Here is a 21274-nt window from a genome sequence, read left to right as displayed (position 1 = left end):
AGATAACTTCTTAAAAAAAGAGGTTCACAACAGCCTTGCTATCAGATAGCTAGTGCCAGTGGTTGGTTATATATGGCCAACGAAAATCAAGAGATAGCAAACTTTCTATTTTACAAAACCAAATAGCACATCTGTTGGAGTCTATTTTTCTACTATAAAAATTCTAAAAGGCTTCCACAATAAGAATAGCAAAGCTGTTGGAGTTGCTCTGAGGAGTGATGGATTCGGAGTTACCTCACACTATTATCATGGTCTCTTGTTCACTGCTAATTTGAAAACTGATAGTTTAGAACCGATACTAAGAAGCCGATTTATATAGGCCTGTTTAGATTTAAATTTTTTTTGCTTACAGAGAAAAAATTTTGTGGAATTGGGGCCTGGAAACTAAACGGGGCTAAAAATTTTGGGGCAAAAATTTTGGGCTGCTACTGTGCACGCACTCCTATAGAAGCCCACCAATAACAACTGCAAATGCATGCAGCCCAAGTTAAAAAAATTTGCCAAACTAAACATCTAAATTTTTTCTCGTGTTCTGACCACAAAAATATTTACCACTTTGGCCAAAAAATTTCAAATCTAAACAGGACGCCTTATTTAGTGGTGACAAATTTGGGTTTGGCTACTGTAGTATTTTCGTTTGTATTTGACAATTATTATTTAATTATGGACTAAATAGGTTTAAAAGATTCGTCTCACAAATTACAGATAAACTATGCAATTAGTTATTTGTTTTATCTATATTTAACATTTTATACATGCATTCAAAGATTCGATGTGATAGAAAATTTTAAAAAAAATTTAAGAAATTTTGGAAACTAAACAAGGTCTTAATGTTCTATGGTACAAGCTAGACCATCGGACGCCAAATTTGAACTTTGAAAGAGCCTTTTCTTGCGAAAGCAGCGGATGGTAGTAGCCTAGTAGGGTAGGAAATAAAAGTCATGATGACCGAAACCGTGGTCTCTCGTTCGGGCAGCACATAGGAATCTTATACCAAGTGTTTTTTTTTAAATAAAGGCCTTGTAAAAAAGGATTAATATAACTATACTATTTAGTAAGTGCGGGCATCCAGAGACAAAGCCATAAAAAAAATAAATAAAGCTGAACAAAAGTGCTACATCGACTTAGCATTATTATAATCCCTCAAAATAAAAAACATAATAGCTCGAAGTAGTTTTATATTGAAAACATCAATCGAGAATAAAATTCAAAAAATATATTATAAAAAATATCTCAGCTCATCCTATCTTATATATTTGTGTTTAAAATTAGAAAAAAAAACACTAAAAACTCCACTGTTCCAGCAGCGGTAAACGGTTGGAGCCCCCTAGCCCCATTGGCTCCGTGTATGCGGGCATCCTGATCTTTTCTCCCACGGAGCCTGGCCTCTCTAGACGTTCAATCCAAGAAGTCATTTTTTTAACGAATCACACACATAGACACTAATACCTACCTTTAAAAGATAGAGCTGACATATCTCAAAATTAACAGAATCACCATATAAGCCTTGCGGTCAAGGCACGTCGTCTACCACTAAAAAGATAATGTCGTCCATTGTGCTTTCAATATACTGCGGTAAATGATGTTTCCTTAACAATAAGATATTTATGATGATTTTATCAATCTCGAGGGTTTGACGACCCAATCTTCGAAGAAGCTCATACTTTCTCCGATCTACCGAAGAATATCGTTTTAGATAATGACACGTTCTCCAAAAAATAATTTTGACCAATTACTTTTTGTTATAAAATATAGTCAATATATAATATTATGAAACTACATTTCAAGATAAATCTACTTATGTCACTTTCATATTTTCAAACTCAACCCAAAAAATTTTATTTGTAGTCAAAGTTTAAAATGCTTGACTTAAGACAAACCTCAAAACAACATTCTTTAGAAAATTGGAGGGAGTAGGGGTAAAGTTTGTGTGGGTTTGTTCATAAGGGTGAGTGTGTGTGCGTTCCGAGCGCCTATAATGTGTAATTCTAAAAAAAGTAATTAAATTTGATACTTGTAGTCAAGAACTTGAACATATATAAATTTTATCATAAGAAAACAAACTAATTTCACAAGTCAATTGTTTGGCCATGTTTCCTCTGACTTTAATTTGCTCTAATATAGGCTAGTTCATTTGACCGTTATTGGTTTGATCAAGAGAGCAAATGACTTCAACACCGCCATTGGAGACATTGCTAATCGCTACGTGTGTGTATATATATGTATATAATTCTGTGGGCGCTGCCTGTATCTATGTAGAATTTAATCTGACTTTAATATGCTATTACAGCGAGCTATTCTGTTCGTCGGAAAGTTCTACTTGTCAAGTGAGATGAACGTGGGGGAGAGAGACAGAGAGACGCATTTCACTTTCCCTAGGAAAAACAACAAGACAGGTTTGAGCTTATGCTGCTCTATCTGGTATAGCTTTACCAACAACGTCACGAGCTATTGTGAGTTTTTTTTTTGCTAAATATCTCTTTTCAAAACAACTTTATGGAATATGTTGTTTCTTCTCCTCACATAGGGATAAGTTGAGATGATCTCAAACAAGTGGATCCCACCTGCGCGTAAAGGACTTCATGTGCCCATAGGTGAGGGAGCGCGCAGGGCGTGGCCAGTCAGGTGGTGCGGCCGCCGAGGGGCGTGGCTAGTTGGGGGGCATCCCCGGGGGTGCCGCCGCTCGCCTAGGCGCGGCCTGCCGGGGAGCACGATCGCCGGGGTGCATGGCTGTCGAGGGTGCATCTCGTCGTGGGGGGAGAGGAAAAGAGGAGGGGGTGGGCAGGTGCGCAGATGCTATGGATGCAGCTGACAAGGACACACGCAGAGGATGAAGACAATGCTGCCTCAGTAAGAAACGAGCAGAGGAAAAATGGTAGTACTAGCACCCTGACGTCCGGACAGACGTCCTGTCTGGACACCCGCTCCCACGCCACCTCTGCACATCCGCATAGTTCGCTTGCCCACACTCAAGCATACATAGGGACTACCCAAACCTGCTCCATCCAGACGCAGCACCCGCATAGTCCGCTTCCTTTCACATGCCCATATGCACATGAGGGGAGGACCGATCCGAGTCACCTACCCCGCCTGTGTATGTGCACCCACGTGGGGCTAGCACCACACCAAACATCACCCGCATCGAGAGATAGAGGCTGGGGCACGGTAGATGCCAGCGCCAAAGAGGAGGAGACACCAAGGCAAGGCAGCAGAAAAGCGAGAAGGAAGACACAACACTCGATCTGCTTTTGAAACATCCAAAAACAACAGTTGCAACCTACGACTAAAGGCAGTTGAAACACTTGAAAACATACTTATGAAATACTTGAAAAACACACCTGAAACACACTTGAAAGCCATTGCAACTATATGCAAACATCATAATAAAACACATACAACATATGTGTACAACATATTCAATATCCAAATAAACACAATTGAAACATACATCTATGGAAAAAACACAGACAAAACATACCACTGAAACATCTAAAACATTCAAAAACATACTATTACAACATGCCTTTAAAACAATTGAAAGGCAACATGTACAACATTCTCCGATCTACTTTTGCAACATCCATTTGATTCAATTGCAACACACCTTTGAACCTTCTGAAACAATTGAAATATACAATTGCAACATAGGGTGGGCAGAGAGATCCTAGCGCAGGGAGTGCCATGGCCGCCAGATCTACGGAGATTGGGGGCTCCCAGTGGGGGAGGACGTCGGTGTGGGGGGAGGGTGTCGCTAGGGTAGGGGAGGAAGGACGCTGAGGTGGGGGAAGGAACCACCGGAGGTCGAGAAACATAGGGGAGCAGGAGGCTGCGTTGGTCGCCCGTACTGGAGCTATGCGTCTTTTGCCGGAGCTAGGCTATGCGCCCGCGCTGGATCTGTGCCCGTGCTGGATCTACGCCCGCTGCCTATCCCCACACCGGAGTTGAGGCCGGGGGTGGCTGGTCGGAGAAGAGGAAGGGTCGCCGAAGGTGGCTACGAGGAAGGAGGTCACCAGAGACTCGCGCTAGGGACGCCGCCGCACTACTGGAGGAGGGAGACGGAAGCAGCGGCCGCATCTGCTCGTGTGACGCGCATGGGGTGGGGGTGCAGGGGCATGGCTCCGCAGAGGAACGTCGCGGGCGTGGTGTGGAGATATCGCAGGAGGGAAAGAAGCGAAGAATGAGCGGATGAGAACAACGTCCGTCTGTTCGGACGTATGATAAGTATCTCATTACCGAAAAAAGACCGTGACGTGAGAAAAAAGTAGAACAAAAGAAAAGTAGAGGGAGTGATTTTATTCTTTTTGTCCATCATGTGAAGGTGTTTTGCTAAATGGGAAACAACTTTAATGAAAAAGCTACTTGTAAAGTAAAAAAAAAACTTTACTAGTGAAACTGAGCTATGATAAATAGGTTTTTATTAATTATGGAATTAGTAACGTAAGAAGCCAATCCATAGGAATTTACCAAGCTGAAACCTTTGCGCCAAACATGCTTCGTAGCAGGAATAACCATATAATTGTATATCGATCCAAAGTTCTGTTTTTTTTTAATAACCATATAATTTGAAAGTTTAGTCGAGCTACATATTCATATAAACATCTCCGAGAAATTGAGCTGAAAATCTTAATATCTTAACAAAGATATTAAATGTTATGTTACTTGCTGTCCATCGGCACTTTAACTAGCAGAAATTGTGTGAGCACCTATACTGGGTTCCTAAATAATGATTGTTTGAGATCTTCACGTTAGTCTAGCTCAAGTCCATCTTTATAACCTATGGACTAATGTACCTTATATACTAGCACACGTTGTTAGTCCAAATTATTAGTTCATAATTAACTATCAAAATCACCACTCTTGTCAGGGTCCATATTCTTTACAATGTTCACCAGCAAAGTACATGTCTTTATAATGGTACTTGACAACTTTTTAGATTAGCGTTATACGTAACACCACACAAGAACGCTTAAACAAAAATTTGGTGAAAAATGTTCTGGAGAGAAGAGTGCGGCACATACACAAAATCCAAACCCTCAAGTCCAAGTCCACGGAAGAAGCTCGTGTAAAACCTTCCAAGCCGTAGTGGACTCTTAAAACCCCGGAGACCTCAAACACAAGACGGCCACACCATCGCTTGCTGCTGCCTTGCTCTCTTACACGCGCGCCCACACCGGAGAATAAGCAGAGAGACCCAACTCAACGCCGGCGCGCGTCATGGGCACGCTCGTCGGCCACGTCGCACCGGGCGTGTGCTTCATCGTCGTCGGCCTATGGCACCTCTACAGCCACATCAGGCTCTTCCTCCTGCGCCCCGCCTCCTACGTCGCGCCCGTATGGTTCCCCGTGCGCGGCGCGCGCCACCTGGAGCTCAGCCTCGTCATCGCCGGCGCCGTCGCGTCCATCCTCATGGAGCTCGTCGTCGGCCCAGCGAGGCACCAGCCGTTCGACTCCGACGGCACGGTTCCCTCCGACCACCTCCACAACTTCGAGCACGCGTCCATCTCGCTCGCGCTGCTTGTCTACGCCGCGTCCGCCATCCTCCTCGACGGCGCCTGCGCCGCCCGGCACCGGGCGCCGCCGTGCCGGGCCGGGGACGCGGTGTCCCAGCTCGCCGCCGCCGCGGCGTTCGCGCAGGAGCTGATGCTGTTCCACCTGCACTCGGCGGACCACGTGGGCGTGGAGGGCCAGTACCACCTCCTCCTGCAGGGCGTCGTCGCCGTCACGCTCGCCACGACGGTCCTCGGCGTCGCCGCGCCCCGGAGCTTCGCGGTGAGCCTGGTGCGGTCGGCGAGCCTGCTGCTTCAGGGCGTCTGGTTCGTGGCCATGGGTGTCATGCTGTGGACGCCCGCGCTCCTGCCCAAGGGTTGCGTCCTGAGCCACGAGGACGGGCACGACGTAGCGCGGTGCCGCGACGACGACGGCGCGCTCGCCCGCGCCAAGGCGCTCGTCAACCTGCAGTTCAGCTGGTACCTGTCCGCCACCGTCGTGCTCGTCGTCGCGCTCTACCACCGGATGTGCAGCCTCTACAAGGAGGAGCCGCGGTACGTGCCGCAGGTTAGGGGAAACGACCATGGAGAAGAAGATGATGATGATGACGACGGCGAAGAGAACGACGACGTCGAGACAGCGAAAGGCGGCTCCGGGCGTGTGTTCGGCGAAGCGGCGCCGATGGAGATATCACGGCCATAAGCGGGACGAGAGAAGAAAAGGATTTTCAGCGTGGGAACGTTTGTGTAAAATGTCATTTTGTGCGCAAATAGACTTGGAGGTAAATTGTAGCTTGGGGCGTGGTTCTTTGTTTGGTCGTCAGTCCTCACTGATTGAGTTTTGGTAAGTTATGCATGTCTGATCAGGTTTGTAATAGCATATGCTGTGATTGGAGGAGAGTTTGTATAATTAGAAAACAGGAGCATGTTTACTTCCAAAATTTTTTGTAAAATATAAATAGTGACACTTTCGTTTGTATTTGACAAATATTGTCCAATCATGGATTAACTAGGGTCAAAAGATTCGTCTCGTCAATTTCGACCAAACTGTGCAATTAGTTTTTATTTTCGTCTATATTTAATACTCCATGCATGCGTCTAAAGATTCGATGTGACGGGGAATCTGAAAAATTTTGCAAAATTTTCTGGGAACTAAACAAGGCCTAGGTATTGCAAATTTTTGGTCTTGTTCATGTCAGCTGCTTATACCTTGACTAGAATTCTGATTTGATGTTTGGCTGTCCCTCATTTACGATCTTGTTGATGATGAATTCTGGCAATGCAAAACTGCTTAATGCTTATCTTTACATATGGCCTCTGGTTCTGAATTGTCTTCAGAACATTATACTACTTCTGAATCGAAAGGTGCCACACTGGAAAATTTTCATGGCTCAGAAACAGTAAATGCAATCATATGGTTACAATCTTTGTTTCCTGGTGCATGACACTGACAAAGAGATGGACATCCGCTGGTCTAGAGTATGATTAATCTGCCCAAAGTAAATTCTCTCCTACGCCCCCTGATTGGGATGGGCACACTGGTTTCGCCCTTTTCCGCTTCATCGGTTTTTCCAGATCTGGTATAGCAGCCGGTAGTGAGAAGGCTTAAGAGTATCGAGGTAGGCAGGTAGCACACAAATTGAAGATGGTTGGCTTCGTTTTCTTTTTATTTTTCATGAAGCCATCAATAGTTTTTTTTTTTATTGAAAAGGCCATCAATTCGTAGATGCTGCCTTCTAAAATGGAAAAAAATGGGTGGGGACCCATGACACCCACCATTGATTCGTGCCACGTGTTCATACATAATCATCCACGGTGTACTGCTACATAGTCACCCAATATTTTTTCCAAAACACTCCTTTCTTAAAACATTGTATTCTTTCTGTTTTTTTAATGTGCTCAGAACATTCGCAGTCTGAGATAGCTCAAATATTATTAGCAAATCTTTATATACGTATCTTTTAAGTTTATCTCTTGTTGAACTATTTGCACACATAATTTTACTACTAATCCTTCTATAATAACATTTTTAAAAGTTTTAAAATAATACTAAAATTAGAAGTAACTTTTAATAGAGAAAAATTTAATACTATAGGAATTTTAATATTATTTTGTAATACTATCAATGATACATAAATATTTTATTAATTTTACTATATTTATACTTTAGTTTAAACCTAATATATTTTTTTACTGTAAAGTATTTTAATACTTTAATTTGTTTTTTGTTGATGTAAATTATTTTGTATAATTTATATTTTCACGATAAATATGAGATAAATAAAGATTGATTAATTGACACATGTTGGATTTAGGTTAGCTTATAGAGTAGGTTAGACTATGTTTGGATAGGGATGATACCGCTTGCTAAGTTTAAAGACATGTGGTGATCACTTTGAAAGTTTAGGGACTAAAATAACATCATCGGCCAAGTTCAGGGATCTAGATAACACAGCTTGCCAAGTTTACAAACTCACATATATCACTTTAGAAGTTTAGGGATCTAGATGACATCACCGACCAAGTTCAAGGACCGGCGGTGGATTTTACTCTTAGAACATACTAGGTTAATGCCCGTACGTTGTTACGGGTTTTAAAATCCACATACTCTATGTTTCTTCATTGTTATTTTATTTTTTCTGTCTATATTCTTCTTTTTTTATTTTCTTTTGAGTTTTCGTTTTTCGATTTTATTTTATTTCAAGTCCTTTCCTTATTCTTTTCTTGTTTTAATTTTACCTTTTATTTTCTTTTTCTTTTGGTTTTAGTTTTATTGTTCTTCCTTGCTTCTATTTGTTTTTCTTTTTTCTTTTCAAGTTTTCTATGTTTCTTCATTCTTATTTTATATTTTAATTCCTTTTAATCTTCTTTTTATCCTTATTTAAATTATTCATTTATTTTCTTTGCTCTATACACTTTTTATCATTTGTTAATCATGTTTGTTTTTATATTTTTCTTCTTAGTAATTTTATTTTTTATTTTTATTTTCTATATATATGCGATGTTTATGTAGTATATATTTAGTGTTCTATGTTGCGTTATGTCATATTTACGTAGTATACATATAATGTTCTATGATGTTTTTTATAGTGTTCACTTAGTATACATGTAATCTATAATAGATGTGATGTTCTATAATATATTTAATGATGTTCTATGATGTATTTGGTGATGTTAATGTCCTATAAATATATTTACGATATTTGATAAGTAACCCTTTGACATTATTTGAATTTTTTTTATTTTGTGTTTTTATTTTTTCTTATGCTTTTTACTCTAGAATTTATTATTATTATTATCTATGTCATGTATTTATGTATTTTTATGTATATTGTAATATCAGTTTCATAAACCTAAAACCAAAATACTATTCTTCTCAATCAATAACATTTTTTTACAAAGACAGAACATTGTCTGTTGAACCTAGAATACTGTCTCTACTTAATAAAAGAAAATATTTTATTTTTATAAGATAAATATTCATTAATAAAATTTTATCTAAATATATCCATGTGTGATCTTGTTTTGAAGGATTTGTTATAAGAAATTTAATGGTGCAATCGGAATTTAATTTATATCTTTGGTTTATGAGTTATGACTTTTTTAAATTCGCTAAAACAATTTTGCATGCATAGGTGAGTGAGGCCTAGTTGATGGGATAGTGTGTCATCGCGCAGTAAAAAAGACCACCAAAGAAATGAGAGTTATGGACAGGTCCTCTCCATAATTTTTAGTTGTAGAGATAAATATTTATTAATAAAATTTTATCTAAATATATCCATGTGTGATCTTATTTTCAAGTATAGCGTGTCATCGTGCAGTAAAAAAGACCACCAAAGAGATGGGAGTTGTGGACGGGTCCTCTCCATAATTTTTAGTTGATAAGATAAATATTCATTAATAAAATTTTATCTAAATATATCCATGTGTGATCTTCTTTTGAAGGATTTGTTATAAGAAATTTAATGGTGCAATCGAAATTTAATTTATATTTTCGGTTTAAGAGTTATGACTTTTTTTAATTCGCTAAAACAATTTTGCATGCATGGGTGAGTGGGGCCTGAGTTGATGGGATAACCTATCATGACATAGTAAAAAGGGGAGTTGTGGCTTCACCGTGGATGTGGTAGATGGGTCCTCTCCATAATTTTAAGTTGTAGAGATTGGTGACTACATGCAACACAATATAGGTAATCAGACACAACCTTACCAAATATAGTTTGTTTGTGCAAAACAACCAAACAAAAGACATTGCATACATTTATGCTAGTTTGGACTATACTCTCTCACAAAATAATCACATATATTGCTTCTTGATGAGCCAAACATTTTAATGTTTCACCAAATATATAAAAATATTAATATTTATCGTAAGTATCATTTGATATTAGGCAACGGATCTAGTGCAAACTCATCTCCCGTGCAAACTGTGCAAACTCTAATCTAGACTGCAGGATGTTGATCCAAGAGCGGGCGGTTAGATCCATAGCATAATATACTTTATAGTAAACTTATATATATATATATAATTTTTTATATACCTGGTTAATTTTTTAAATAAAAAGTCACTCCTCAAAAAACAAAACGTGCAGTTGCTTTAGGTCAAATAGAGTACCATATAAGATCCAATACAAATTAAGACTAATGTATACTAATGCATACTCTCTCCAACTCTATCCCTAAATAAATAGATTCCTAGCTCAAGAATTTGGCTACAAATAAATCAATCTCCAAGGGGTTGAATGGTCCACCAACCCATTTGTTGTCCTTGAAGTCTCCTCTCATTTATTGCACCCTCTCCCATCTCCCAATCCAGTGTTGAGTTTCTGCAATTAGATGTGTGTAGTAAATGCTAAGTATGTGCTACCAGAACAATCACCAATCAGTGTGCAACTAATCTAGTTGATGAAGGATAGTATAGTAAGTATTTTCTCTGTCATACTAATTTCTCCAAAACTTGCTCGAATTCTATTTATTCAGGAACAGAGGGAGTATAAACAATCTCTCTTATGTTCTTGAGGCACGAAACTAGTGCCCATGCTTGTACTAGCCATCAGTTTTAAAATTTTTCATGCGTCAATTCAGTGATTATCATGAAGCCATCAGTCCAGTTTTGTTTTCCAAAACAGCAACTTATGGCTGATAAAAAGGTACAATTTCTCCTTTTTTTTCTCACATAAACCGTCTACTCAGATTGACTAACGACACCGCAGGAAAAGGAAAATATGTGAATATCACACAAACAGAGCAAATGTTAGACACAAAAAAGAAAAGAAAAGAAAAGAAAAGAAAAAGCCTCGAAGCCCACTGTCAGTCCTGTCACACATGCAAATGCAAACAGTCCTAGCTACCCAGGGTCATTGTTGCGCCTGCAAGGACCAAACCTGATGATACGATGTTAGTGCCCGATGTACAGAGGTGTTTCTATGATGGTAGAAGTAGAAGTAGCAAATGGTAAAATGTAGTTGACACGTCTTCTCTCAGAGATATTGATCATGTATCCTCGCTCGGTTTTCTTCCCACCACAACCTGGCATGCATCTCATTGAATCTCTCCCGGCTGCACAAAGAACAGCAAGAAAAGAGTAAGTTCTCCAACCATATCAAAAGAGGACAGGTTCTTGATTTTATAATCAACCAATATGTTCTTAAAAGTAAGCTAAAATCTGATGAATAAGGTTAACTAAAATCTCATTCATACTATATACTGTTGATACCAGTTAAAAGTTTGCAAATCGAGTACCAATATCCTTGTCCAGGTTCTCAATGAGCACATAATAATTGCAGGGATATAATAGTTCTATTCACAAACCCACTAAGACCAGCCTATCCAAAAAACATGGTCATAAGCAGAAACAGCAAACCTGAATCTGACGCGACGTAGTTCTCTGATGCCACCAGGCAAAGCTCGAATAGTAATATACACACCAGGCTCGTCCTCTTCTACCCATTCCCTCTCTTGGTCACTTGCGTTGCTAACAGAGGCTGAAAGTTCACCTGATCGATCCACCTCTTCAGGAGATGAGCTTGTCCTCACTGATGCATCAATAGAAGTTTCTGTCTTTGCTCCACTAATGCTTGATAACTTAGGCGTTGATGCCAGTCCAACTGAATCACAACATTGGTGCCCAAGGTAGCGGTCTTGGCGGTAAATGTTGCCAAGATGATTGGGTTGGTGCTGAAGACAATCTGAAGATGAATATCCTATGGCTCCACTAACTTTTAGTGGTCTGTGCAAAGTATCTAGTAGTTGCCCCTTGTTAAGTGGAGCTGTAGCTGAGTTATCGTCTTTGGAGCTCTGCATGAAGTGCAAGCCATGACACAGCAGGGGACAACATAATAAGGCATGCTGCAAATAATCAGAACATCATGAAAGGTGATTCAAAGGGGCTCTTACCTCATTTTCAGACCTTGGAATGCTTGGCAGAGAAGCAGCTTGACTGTCAAACTTCTGAACGTTGTAAAGCTCCATGACCTTCTCGTAATTTTCAGTCCACCATCTTTGTGCTTGCCATTTGTTGAACATTTCACGGCTATTATGCGGTAGTCCATGCATGAAGGAACACAACAGAAATTGGTAAGTTGTCATTATCATACAGAAAACACTTAGTTTTGTACTTTTGTCACCTGAAACAAGAAGCAAGCATAAAGTAAAGTAAATAGCAAGGAAGAGGAAGGACCATACTGGAACTGGACCAACAGAAGATAAACTTGTTGGTCTCCTTATTTTGTCCCAACATCATTAAACTTATGCAAGCTAATTCTTATTTAGTGTAGCAACATATTTTTGTTATATTAAACCATACTGAGCAAGTGAGCATTTTGTTTATATTGAACCATGCTAGAATGCTCATATACAGATATACCCCTCCATTCCTGCAAATTATATGAACTACGGAAAGAACTAAATTACTAGCCAACTTGCTCTCCCAGCTACGAATTAGAATCTCCTGTTGGCAAACAGCTAAAGATTGTTCTCTCTACCAGAGTCCAGCTTTGCACAAACTGTCAATGGATGATTGGTGGGTATTCCATTTAGAATATAATTGGCTGAGTTCTGCTGAGCTAATCCACACATGTGACAAGAATGGTTGTTCTTACAATTCATGTTATAGACAACGCACCAACACTGAGAAAATCTCGTGATTTTTTTTAGACCACAAAAATAAGCTACAAGTGAACCATATTAGTGTTCTAAATTCAGTTCATCTTCCCAAATAGAATAACAATCTTTTAACATTACTGGTGGCAGGTAATCAAAGAAGGGTGCCACAAGGAACTTCTCTCATAACATTCTTAGTATGGAAATACATTCCAATCTGAAAAAAAAATATTTAACCATTTCAAAAGTTCAGAATATCGTAATAAATTTCACAAGTATCTTTTTTTCCTTGATAGTGTATGTATCAAGTTTCTAGGAGTCATTTACAAGATCTACATGAAAGCCAGCACTACTTCAAATAAAATAGCCAAAGAAGTGCCACCAGTCCAATTATCTAGGTTGGTTGGCTCCCCGCATAAGCAGGGGGTGGAGGGACCCCATTAGAATAATGAGATACCAAAGCAAGGCTACCCTTTCTTTATTACAGAAGGACAATGAACGAACACAACCACTTGCAGTTTTGTCCTTTAATTTTGTTCCATTAAGGCTACTAGATGGTGGTCCTCTACATTTCAGACTCGCTTTTTCTCTTCCGGCTCTATGATGAGATTATTAGGTTAAGACGATCTTAACCTAATAATCTCATCATAGAGTAGGAAGAAAAAAGCTGAGTCTGAAATGTATGGCAGACTCATAGACGCATGAATGTGCAAGCTTGGCTTCAGAGCTATTCTACCTAGTAAAGTTTCAAATGTAAGTGACATTTAATTGCTGCTCTGATGAATAATTTAGAAGTACAAATCTATTAGCTTTCTGGCAGACAGATCCAGATATTGTCCTGTTGCGGCATGTGAGTGACTAACTAGATGCTCTTTGTAGGAATCATGCCCTTAGACCTATGTAGTTCAAATGCAGTGTACCATTTGAAGAATGGAAATTTTGTCAGAAATCAACACATGATGCTTTGAGAAATAAGAGATTACATAACAAATTTTTGTGTGCTCTTTAACTCATCTGTTCAAGCCATATTGAACACACAGATTTATAACTGCCTGCGCTGATTAAACACTAATCTGATGGCAAAACATCTTAAATGTCCCTTTTCTTCGTGGCCGAGACAAGTAGAATATTTTTTTTTGGAATAAAAAGTACACAAATAACTTATGTCTAGAAAAGAGAGATATTGGAATTGCAGAAGGACTGGAGCTCATGCACAGAAGTTGCAGGTGTTGAGATTCTCACACAGTTCCCCCCAAATTTAGAAATCTATTTTGCATTGTTCAAAAAATTCCTTCTAATTCTAACTCAATCATATGAGTACCCAAAGCAATGTCTTCTATGCTTGTTCAGAACAATGATGAATCAGAGTTTTTATTTAACTCTTCGAATGGTAGATATGTCTTTATCCCTTCCTTCTCTATTTTATTCTTAGTGTACAAAATCCTTTTCTTTTCCTCTTTCAAATTCCAAACTTCTCATGAAAGCAAAGATGGAAAAGATCTAAAGGAACAAAACAACAAAGGCGAAAAGCAAGATAAAGCACATACTTGTCTCGTTTACCTAAAAAGATCAAACCAATACTCAATCGAAGGTTCATTGGAACTCCAAATTTAGCTAACAAGATCAAAGTTTAAATTTTCCCAGGATTAGACGCTTCATTTTTTTCTGGACCAGTACCTTTCTTACTCATTTTGCTTCCTCTGTTCACACATGGAAACTTATGAAATGATCCTAGAGCTCAAGAACAATCATTCAGGAACAGAGGGAACAAACCAAATGAATTGTACAACTTTCCTTAAATAAACAAACCAGTACGCACAAAATTCTGCATCGTAGAGATGCAAACCTATGTTCTCCAGTTGCTTGGGCAATGGAGAAGGTGATGCCCACAACATCCAACGACAGTAAACTAAAAATCTGAAGCAAATTTATTGAATTTGAAGTAGTAGTATCTGTTGCAAGTATCAACCAAGTTGTTCTACCAATAAGCAAATGTTTGGCACAAATGAGAGCAAGGCCTCCTCACCTGAATCGGATGCGCTTCAGACCATTGCCGCCCCGTGGCAGCGAGAGGAAGGTGATGAGCACCCCGGGTTCCACCTGGGCGACCCACTCCTTCGCCTCATCCTCCTCGCTGCTGCCAGCCGCCGTTTCCTCTTCATCCTCATCGCCGGCGAGGAAGTCAGTGCGCGCGCTGACCGACGGCGTGACGTCACCGCTGGACATCGCGCCCCCCGTGCGCAGCCTCGGCGTCGATGCTGCGGAGCTGCCGGCGCACTGGTACGCGTAGTGGAAGCGGTCGGACCTGGACTCCGCGTACGCGCCGTGGTAGTACGGTTGCTGCCGCCGCGACGCCGCCGGGGACGACGACCCGGCGCACGGCTTGCAGTGCCGGTACGCGCCCGACGCCTTCAGCGCCATGTCCTTGATCTGAAACCCAAGAAAATCTCCCATCAATCGTAGTGCCCAACTCACACTCCACACCGTCAAAACAAAGTTTCTACCAAAAGGTTCAAAAAAACAATGAGATTTTGGAGAAATTCAACCATTCCAACGCCTCAAAACCCCCCAAAGCATGTCGAATTCGTACCAGTTTGTGCTTCTACCAGACCAAGGCAAGGTACATTTTGATCAGATACACACACCAAAAAAACACGAATTTTGCCACTCCGCCTAAACCAACAGCGATTGGAACCCTGGTCCATTTCATGATCAGAAAATCACAAAGGCACCGAGAACAACCCCCCTGGATTTCAATTCTCGCCACCAAAGGGGGAACATTTCAAGAACTCAAGCACGGCGACCAACCTGGGCGGTGAGCGACTTGACGGCGTGCCTCGTGCCGGGCGTCGTCGCCGATTCACCGGCGCCTCCGGCGATGGCGTGGTGGTCGTCGTCGTCCTCCTCCTCCTCCTCTTCCGGCGGCTCGCGCAGCGGCGGCGCGCCGCCCGGGAGGTGCTTGGAGCACGCGATGCACGTGAGCATCGCCTCTCACGGACCTGACGGCTGACGCAAGCGCGCGGCCCTCGGATCCCGCGACGGAGAGGGGGACTGGGGACGGGCGGGGAGCCGGGGAGAGGACGGGAGGGCGCGGCGCGGGTTTATAACAGAACGGGGAACTCGCGCCTCTGCGATAGGAACCGAGCTCTCGAGCGGAGGGCGTTAATGGCGGATTAGGATCCGGCGTTAGAAGACAGAGTCGCGGTGTGGGGGTTATTTTTACTCTTGTCTTTTTTTCCGGGGTTCACTTGTTCACTGAGATAAGTGAGGCCTTGTTCAGTTTATAAATTTTTTCAAGATTTTTCATGACATTAAATTAAATAATTAATTACATAATTTATTTATAAATTATGATAAATTTTTTAAACCAAGTTTCCATCGTGAACTAAACAAGGCCTGGATGGTCAAACTCGATCAAATCGGAGGATTTTTGCAGTTTCGGCTTTCGTTTCTATAAGCCCTTGTTTAGTTTAAAAAATTTTGCAAAATCTACACTGTAGCACTTTCGTTTGTATTTAAAAAATTATTCAATTATAGACTAACTAGACTTAAAAGATTCGTCTCGTTAATTTCGACAAAACTGTGTAATTAGTTTTTATTTTCATCTATATTTAATACTCCGTACATATGGCGCAAGATTCGATATGACGGAGAATCTTAGAAAGTTTTTGGTTTTTGGGGTGAACTATAAATCTCTTCACCAGGGCCTTGTTTAGTTCCTAAAAGGTTTTATAAATTTTTTCAGATTTCCGTCTATCGAATTAGATCTGTTTTCCGGTATGGGACGGTGGACACGTTTTGTGACGTTGAGCGGCAAAAAAAATTTCTCCAAATTCTAGACTAGTAGTCCGCCGCCTGTGTGGCACATATTTTCGGCCCAAGGCCTTTTAGGTTTGACAACAGCACTGAGCTCAAAACCTCGAAGGGCGTACCTTTGCTCTACTATGCGGTTACGTTTAATGATGAAAAAAAAAGTTAACATCTAAAAAGTTTTTAGATTTTAACACCGTAGTACTTTCGTTTTTAGTTGACAAACATTCAATCATAGAGTAACTAAATTTAAAAAATTTGTCTCGCAATTTGGTAAACCAGAAACTCAAATGTGATACAATACTAGTCCCAGAAGGCTAGTAACACATTTATTACATCAGATAAGTTTCAGCGCAGTAGTCTCAGTAAGCGTGGACAAGGAAGGCACGCTATAATAATAAGACACCAAAATACAACATAGGTCCAAAGAACCCAGAAACAAACGATATCACAGTCGAACATCTGACGAGTCCCAATGCCACAGGCTTAGTTGGGTGCAGACACGACCTTACTCGAACGCCACTTCGGGATCGAAGTCCGGATCTTCCTTTGTTTAATAAAGCAAGGGTGAGTACAAAGTACTCAGCAAATCCAACCTTACCCTACGGAAGGGAATAACAATATATATGCATATGGATAAATCAAGGACGAGGCTTAGTTTCATTTGCATAAAGCTGTCTTTTTACACATGCAAGGTTTTATTTCACAAATACTGTTGTAAAAGACCTCTTTTCCACATATGATAGTATTTCTGAAAATGGGGGGTTTGATCACAATTTTAAGTGTTGTTGAACCCTTGTTCCCACAACACAATGGCAGTCAACCATTTATTTCCAAAATCACACTCACTCTCATGTTTTCACTCATCCCAACCAATCTAGTTGTTGAAACCAAACCATAACCCGTCCGAGACCGCGGACACGGCTATCCAGATAGATTTACACTCTGCAGAGGTTGTACACTTTTCCCACAAGTAGGATATCATAACTTACACCGTCGTGCAAGCACAGATCCATCAAAGTCATTACCCTCCATAGCTAAGTAATGGCGCTCACCATGGGAACACTAAGGCCGCATCTCATGATACCACAATAATTCACAAAGAACTTTTCATACATTTCCACAATTTCACATACATCACTTAGTGTCCCGTTGCACACCTGCCTCCAGGTGATTGCCATACTAACTAGAGGGATCTAGACTAAGCCTTTCCCATGCAAGGCGAGTGGTTGTACGATAAATGAGTTAGGCAAGATGAATCATCAACTCAGTCCTTAATCGAGACAAGACGGATATCTTCACGCTTAACCTCGCAATGTATAAGCCACAACACCAGGGCATCCCCAAAAGAGATCCCATCCGCCCCATCTCTATAGTAATCACATCTATAACTTGTTCATTAACCCTTTCATAATACCCACAATTTATTTTCACCACTCACACCTTTTACTTTTAAAATTATTATATTTGAAAAAATATAGCGATGAGTATCCAGGATGAGTAACAAGTCCTAAGCATACTAAATAATAATATTTCTGTCATAGCATATTATTTGTTTCTAGGTTCGAACAAGACAATTACCGGGTAATATCAATTCAAGGATGGCTATTCAACAGGTTTTAACTAAGCAGCAAAAATACTTCGTACATATATCGTACATGCAATATTTAAAACGGCTTCTACGGGTTGTGTTTAAAAATAGGATCAATATGCATCAAAGGGGATCGGTTGGACTTGCCTCCGTCGGCGTCCTCAGCAAACTCCTGCTGACAGTCCGGGTCCTCAGCGTCAAACTCGCGGTACTCGTCTCCAACGTTCTCGTTTTCCGTCTCGTTCACTCCGTCAGCTAAAATACGCGACGACCGACAAAGACAACAAGCACAGATAAATAATCATATAAATTTAAATGAGCTCCAAAAATCATGAAATTAATATGAAAGGTAGATCATAATTTTAGATGAATTTAGGAAAAAGAATTATTGAAATCAGAGTTAGCATATGATATTTGTGAAATGGCCAGACTTTAATCATACGAAAAAGGCTAACGATGATTAAGGAATGGATGCTTCACGTGGGCATTTGTTTGGCTGGTAGTGCATGCATGCATGTACTATTTGGTGAAGTTAATGCTTATGGCCCACGCATGCATGGTTAGAGAGAAATTAGCAGGGGTCATTAGAGCTCTTCTGTATGTCATGGTTCTATTCGTGGAGTTCTTGGCAGTGAATCGGTACAGACAAATACAAGGAAAAATACAGGAAAATACTACAGAAAGACAGAGAAGAGCAAGGAGATGCTTGTTGGGTACCATAAAAAGGGATACCCAAATCAGAGCAATAAAAAACACAAAAGACAAAGCATACTAACCACAATCACCGGGGTACGGGCCCCAGCTCATTCAACTCGCCCGACCCCCAAGGGCCTCGGACGCAAGTTCCGACTCGCCCGACCCCCAAGGGCCTCGGACGCAAGTTCCGACTCGCCCGACCCCCCAGGGCCTCGGACGCAAGTTCCGACTCGCCCGACACCTCAGGGTCTCGGACGCAAGTTCCGTCTCGCCCGACCCCTTCTAGGCTCGGGCGCCGGACCCCACTCCACCTGGGCAGCAAGACTTCCACCACACGACGCTCATACCCACGACGTGACAGGCGCGATGACTCCCATACCGCAGCAGGGCAGGGTGTCGACTATTCCAACCACCCTGGACACTGCAGCCTTACCTCTTTCACTGTCCAGCCCTACCTCCTTCACTGTGGTGAACAGCCTCACAGTAAAAGAGGAATGGGAGAGGTTAATCAACATCACCATCTGCTGTTTTCTCTCACTGTTAACATGACTGGCCGCAGTATCGCCGTCCCGACCCCTACGACTCCAACCGGGCTCGGTAACCCTCTACAGGAGCAGCCACGCTGTCAACCATCCCTCAAGGACGAAGTGGACCAGCTTCAACAGGGTCAGGACTGTGGCTTCACCATTCAACAGAAGAAATCTACTCATGTAAATACCTGTCTTCCCTTGAGGCTATAAAAGGGGAGCCAGGGCTCACAACTAAGGACAGGTTCAGAAGGTTCACACACGCGACCACCACACTCCTTCGCAGAGCAGCGATCAGCACTCTGTCCACCACCAAGCCGAGACCTTGGACTTAGCCCTCTCTCGCAACCTGCTTGTACCCCCTACTACAAGCACCTTTGGGTGCAAGGTTATATAGAACCCCCAATCACACTGGACGTAGGGCATTCTTGGCCCGAACCAGTATAAACCCTCTGTGTCTCACTTGCATCACCATCCAAGCTTGGGTAGTTACGCAGACTTACACTCGTTAGTGCCTAGACCATGAGTCTAGACGCCGACAGTTGGCGCGCCAGGTAGGGGCCTTCTGCGTGACATTCACCTATCCCTACTGGGAAAGCTTGCATGGCAGACGGATTTTACCCACTCCGCCACGGCACCATCATGGTGTTCGGGATTTTGGAGTTCATGTCCCTCGGTTCCAGCTACGACATGGTCCTCCTCCCGCCACGTGGCAATGTCGAGCCTCGCCCCCAGCCGATCCTACCACAGACAGTGCGTGGGAGCCGTTCGGGACACCGTACGGAGGGCCCCCGGCAGGGGCGTCAGAGGTCCAGGATCTCTGACCCTACCGCCGAGGCCAGGATCCGTCCGGCCTTCCCCCCGCATATTCCTCATCAGATCGCCCGTTCCTCTGGCCCGGCAGGCGCTAGAGGAAGGGCTCGCGGGGCATCAAGCTCCGCTCCCCAGACCAACAGAGGATCATCGCGACCTCCCGTCCTGCCCCGATCGAAGGGGAAGGCACGGCCTGCACCCGTCCCCCGCAAGGGGGACAAAGGGGCATCAACATCCCGTCCTCCTCCACCACCTGTGGATGAAGGAGAAACAGCAGCATCTCCCGAGTTCCCTTTCGGGCTCAGGAATGCTGCCACTACCTACGCCTCTTCCGTAAGCACTACATTAAGTGCGTACACGGAACTTCCAGGGCACCACTTGAGGTCTGCCCTGGACCTCATCTCCACACCGCCTGTCTCATCATATCCAGAGGACCCCACCTCGGGCGATGACGAGTGGACCGGCGCTGACTTTTCCGGATGTGGCGACCCGGAGACCTTCATGCGCTTCTTGGAGGCTAGCAACTACTGTCTCGGCTACTCCGGCTCCAACGATGGGAGTTACGACCCGTCACGAGAATGCTTCAACCTGGAAGTCGGAGGCACGCCACAGAATGCCCACGGGGACGCAGGGCCCTCTAGGCAAGAGAATGTGACCCCACCTCCCAACCCTACTCCCGGGATTGACCCTGGAGCCCGCGGGGTAGCATCAACCCCTGTAGGAGGTCACCGCCCTGACCTCGAGCAGCTCAATGAGCTGGAGGCCAGACTCGAAGAAGAACGCACACGCCTCCGCCAACTCCGCGAGGCCCTGGTCCGAGACCCATCCGGCCGCGGAGACGGGGGTGAGGCTAGACGCCGTGCCCGCGACGTCAACCGCCGTATTATCGAGGACCAGGGGGGTGACGCCCCGGTCTTCAGCACGGCCAGCCAGAACATGATTGCCGCCGCACTCCTCCTCAGGGCGATGCCCGAGCCATTGACCCCTGAGGGAAGGAGAGTGCGCCAGGGGCTACGAGGCCTTCTGGAGCAGGCTGTGGTGCAGAACGCGGAGAGTTCTGCATCACAATCCCACGGCTCGAGACGTCAAGAGGACCGACCCCCTCACAAGGCACCAACGGTGCAGGGTCGGCCGCCCCCTAATCTGCAAGGGGGCAACAGAGCCCCTTCAGTCCACGAACGCGTCGGGGCTGACGCGGACGTTCGGGCCACCCTCGAGGCCAGGCGGCGTGACAGGGACGAGGCCGAGTC

At 43.0% G+C, this 21274-nt stretch overlaps 2 protein-coding genes across 3 annotated transcripts; one reads left to right on the top strand and one right to left on the bottom strand.

Annotated features, from left to right (window-relative positions):
• Positions 5178–6404, top strand: LOC8083510. Its single transcript, XM_002445566.2, has one exon. It carries the CDS (start codon positions 5215–5217, stop codon positions 6187–6189), a length of 975 nt encoding a protein of 324 aa, XP_002445611.1. The 5' UTR covers positions 5178–5214; the 3' UTR covers positions 6190–6404.
• On the bottom strand, positions 10059–15809 carry LOC8080652 (protein Brevis radix-like 1). Of its 2 annotated transcripts, XR_002454655.1 has the most exons (6): positions 15396–15809; positions 14614–15017; positions 11883–12018; positions 11350–11783; positions 10871–11045; positions 10059–10312 (listed from the first exon to the last, which is right to left on the bottom strand). XR_002454655.1 is itself a non-coding variant. In XM_002444432.2 (5 exons), exons 1-5 carry the CDS (start codon positions 15570–15572, stop codon positions 10967–10969), a joined length of 1230 nt encoding a protein of 409 aa, XP_002444477.1. In that variant the 5' UTR covers positions 15573–15809; the 3' UTR covers positions 10544–10966. The 2 variants fall into 2 exon arrangements, 1 of the variants encoding a protein (XP_002444477.1); XM_002444432.2 differs by lacking the exon at positions 10059–10312 and having other exon boundaries at positions 10544–11045.

Source organism: Sorghum bicolor, chromosome 7, assembly GCF_000003195.3.
Source record: "Sorghum bicolor cultivar BTx623 chromosome 7, Sorghum_bicolor_NCBIv3, whole genome shotgun sequence".
In the NCBI taxonomy this organism is placed as follows: Eukaryota; Viridiplantae; Streptophyta; class Magnoliopsida; order Poales; family Poaceae; genus Sorghum; species Sorghum bicolor.
The sequence above is the reverse complement of the archived record's forward strand: the minus strand, read 5'-3'. Positions and strand labels throughout refer to the sequence as shown.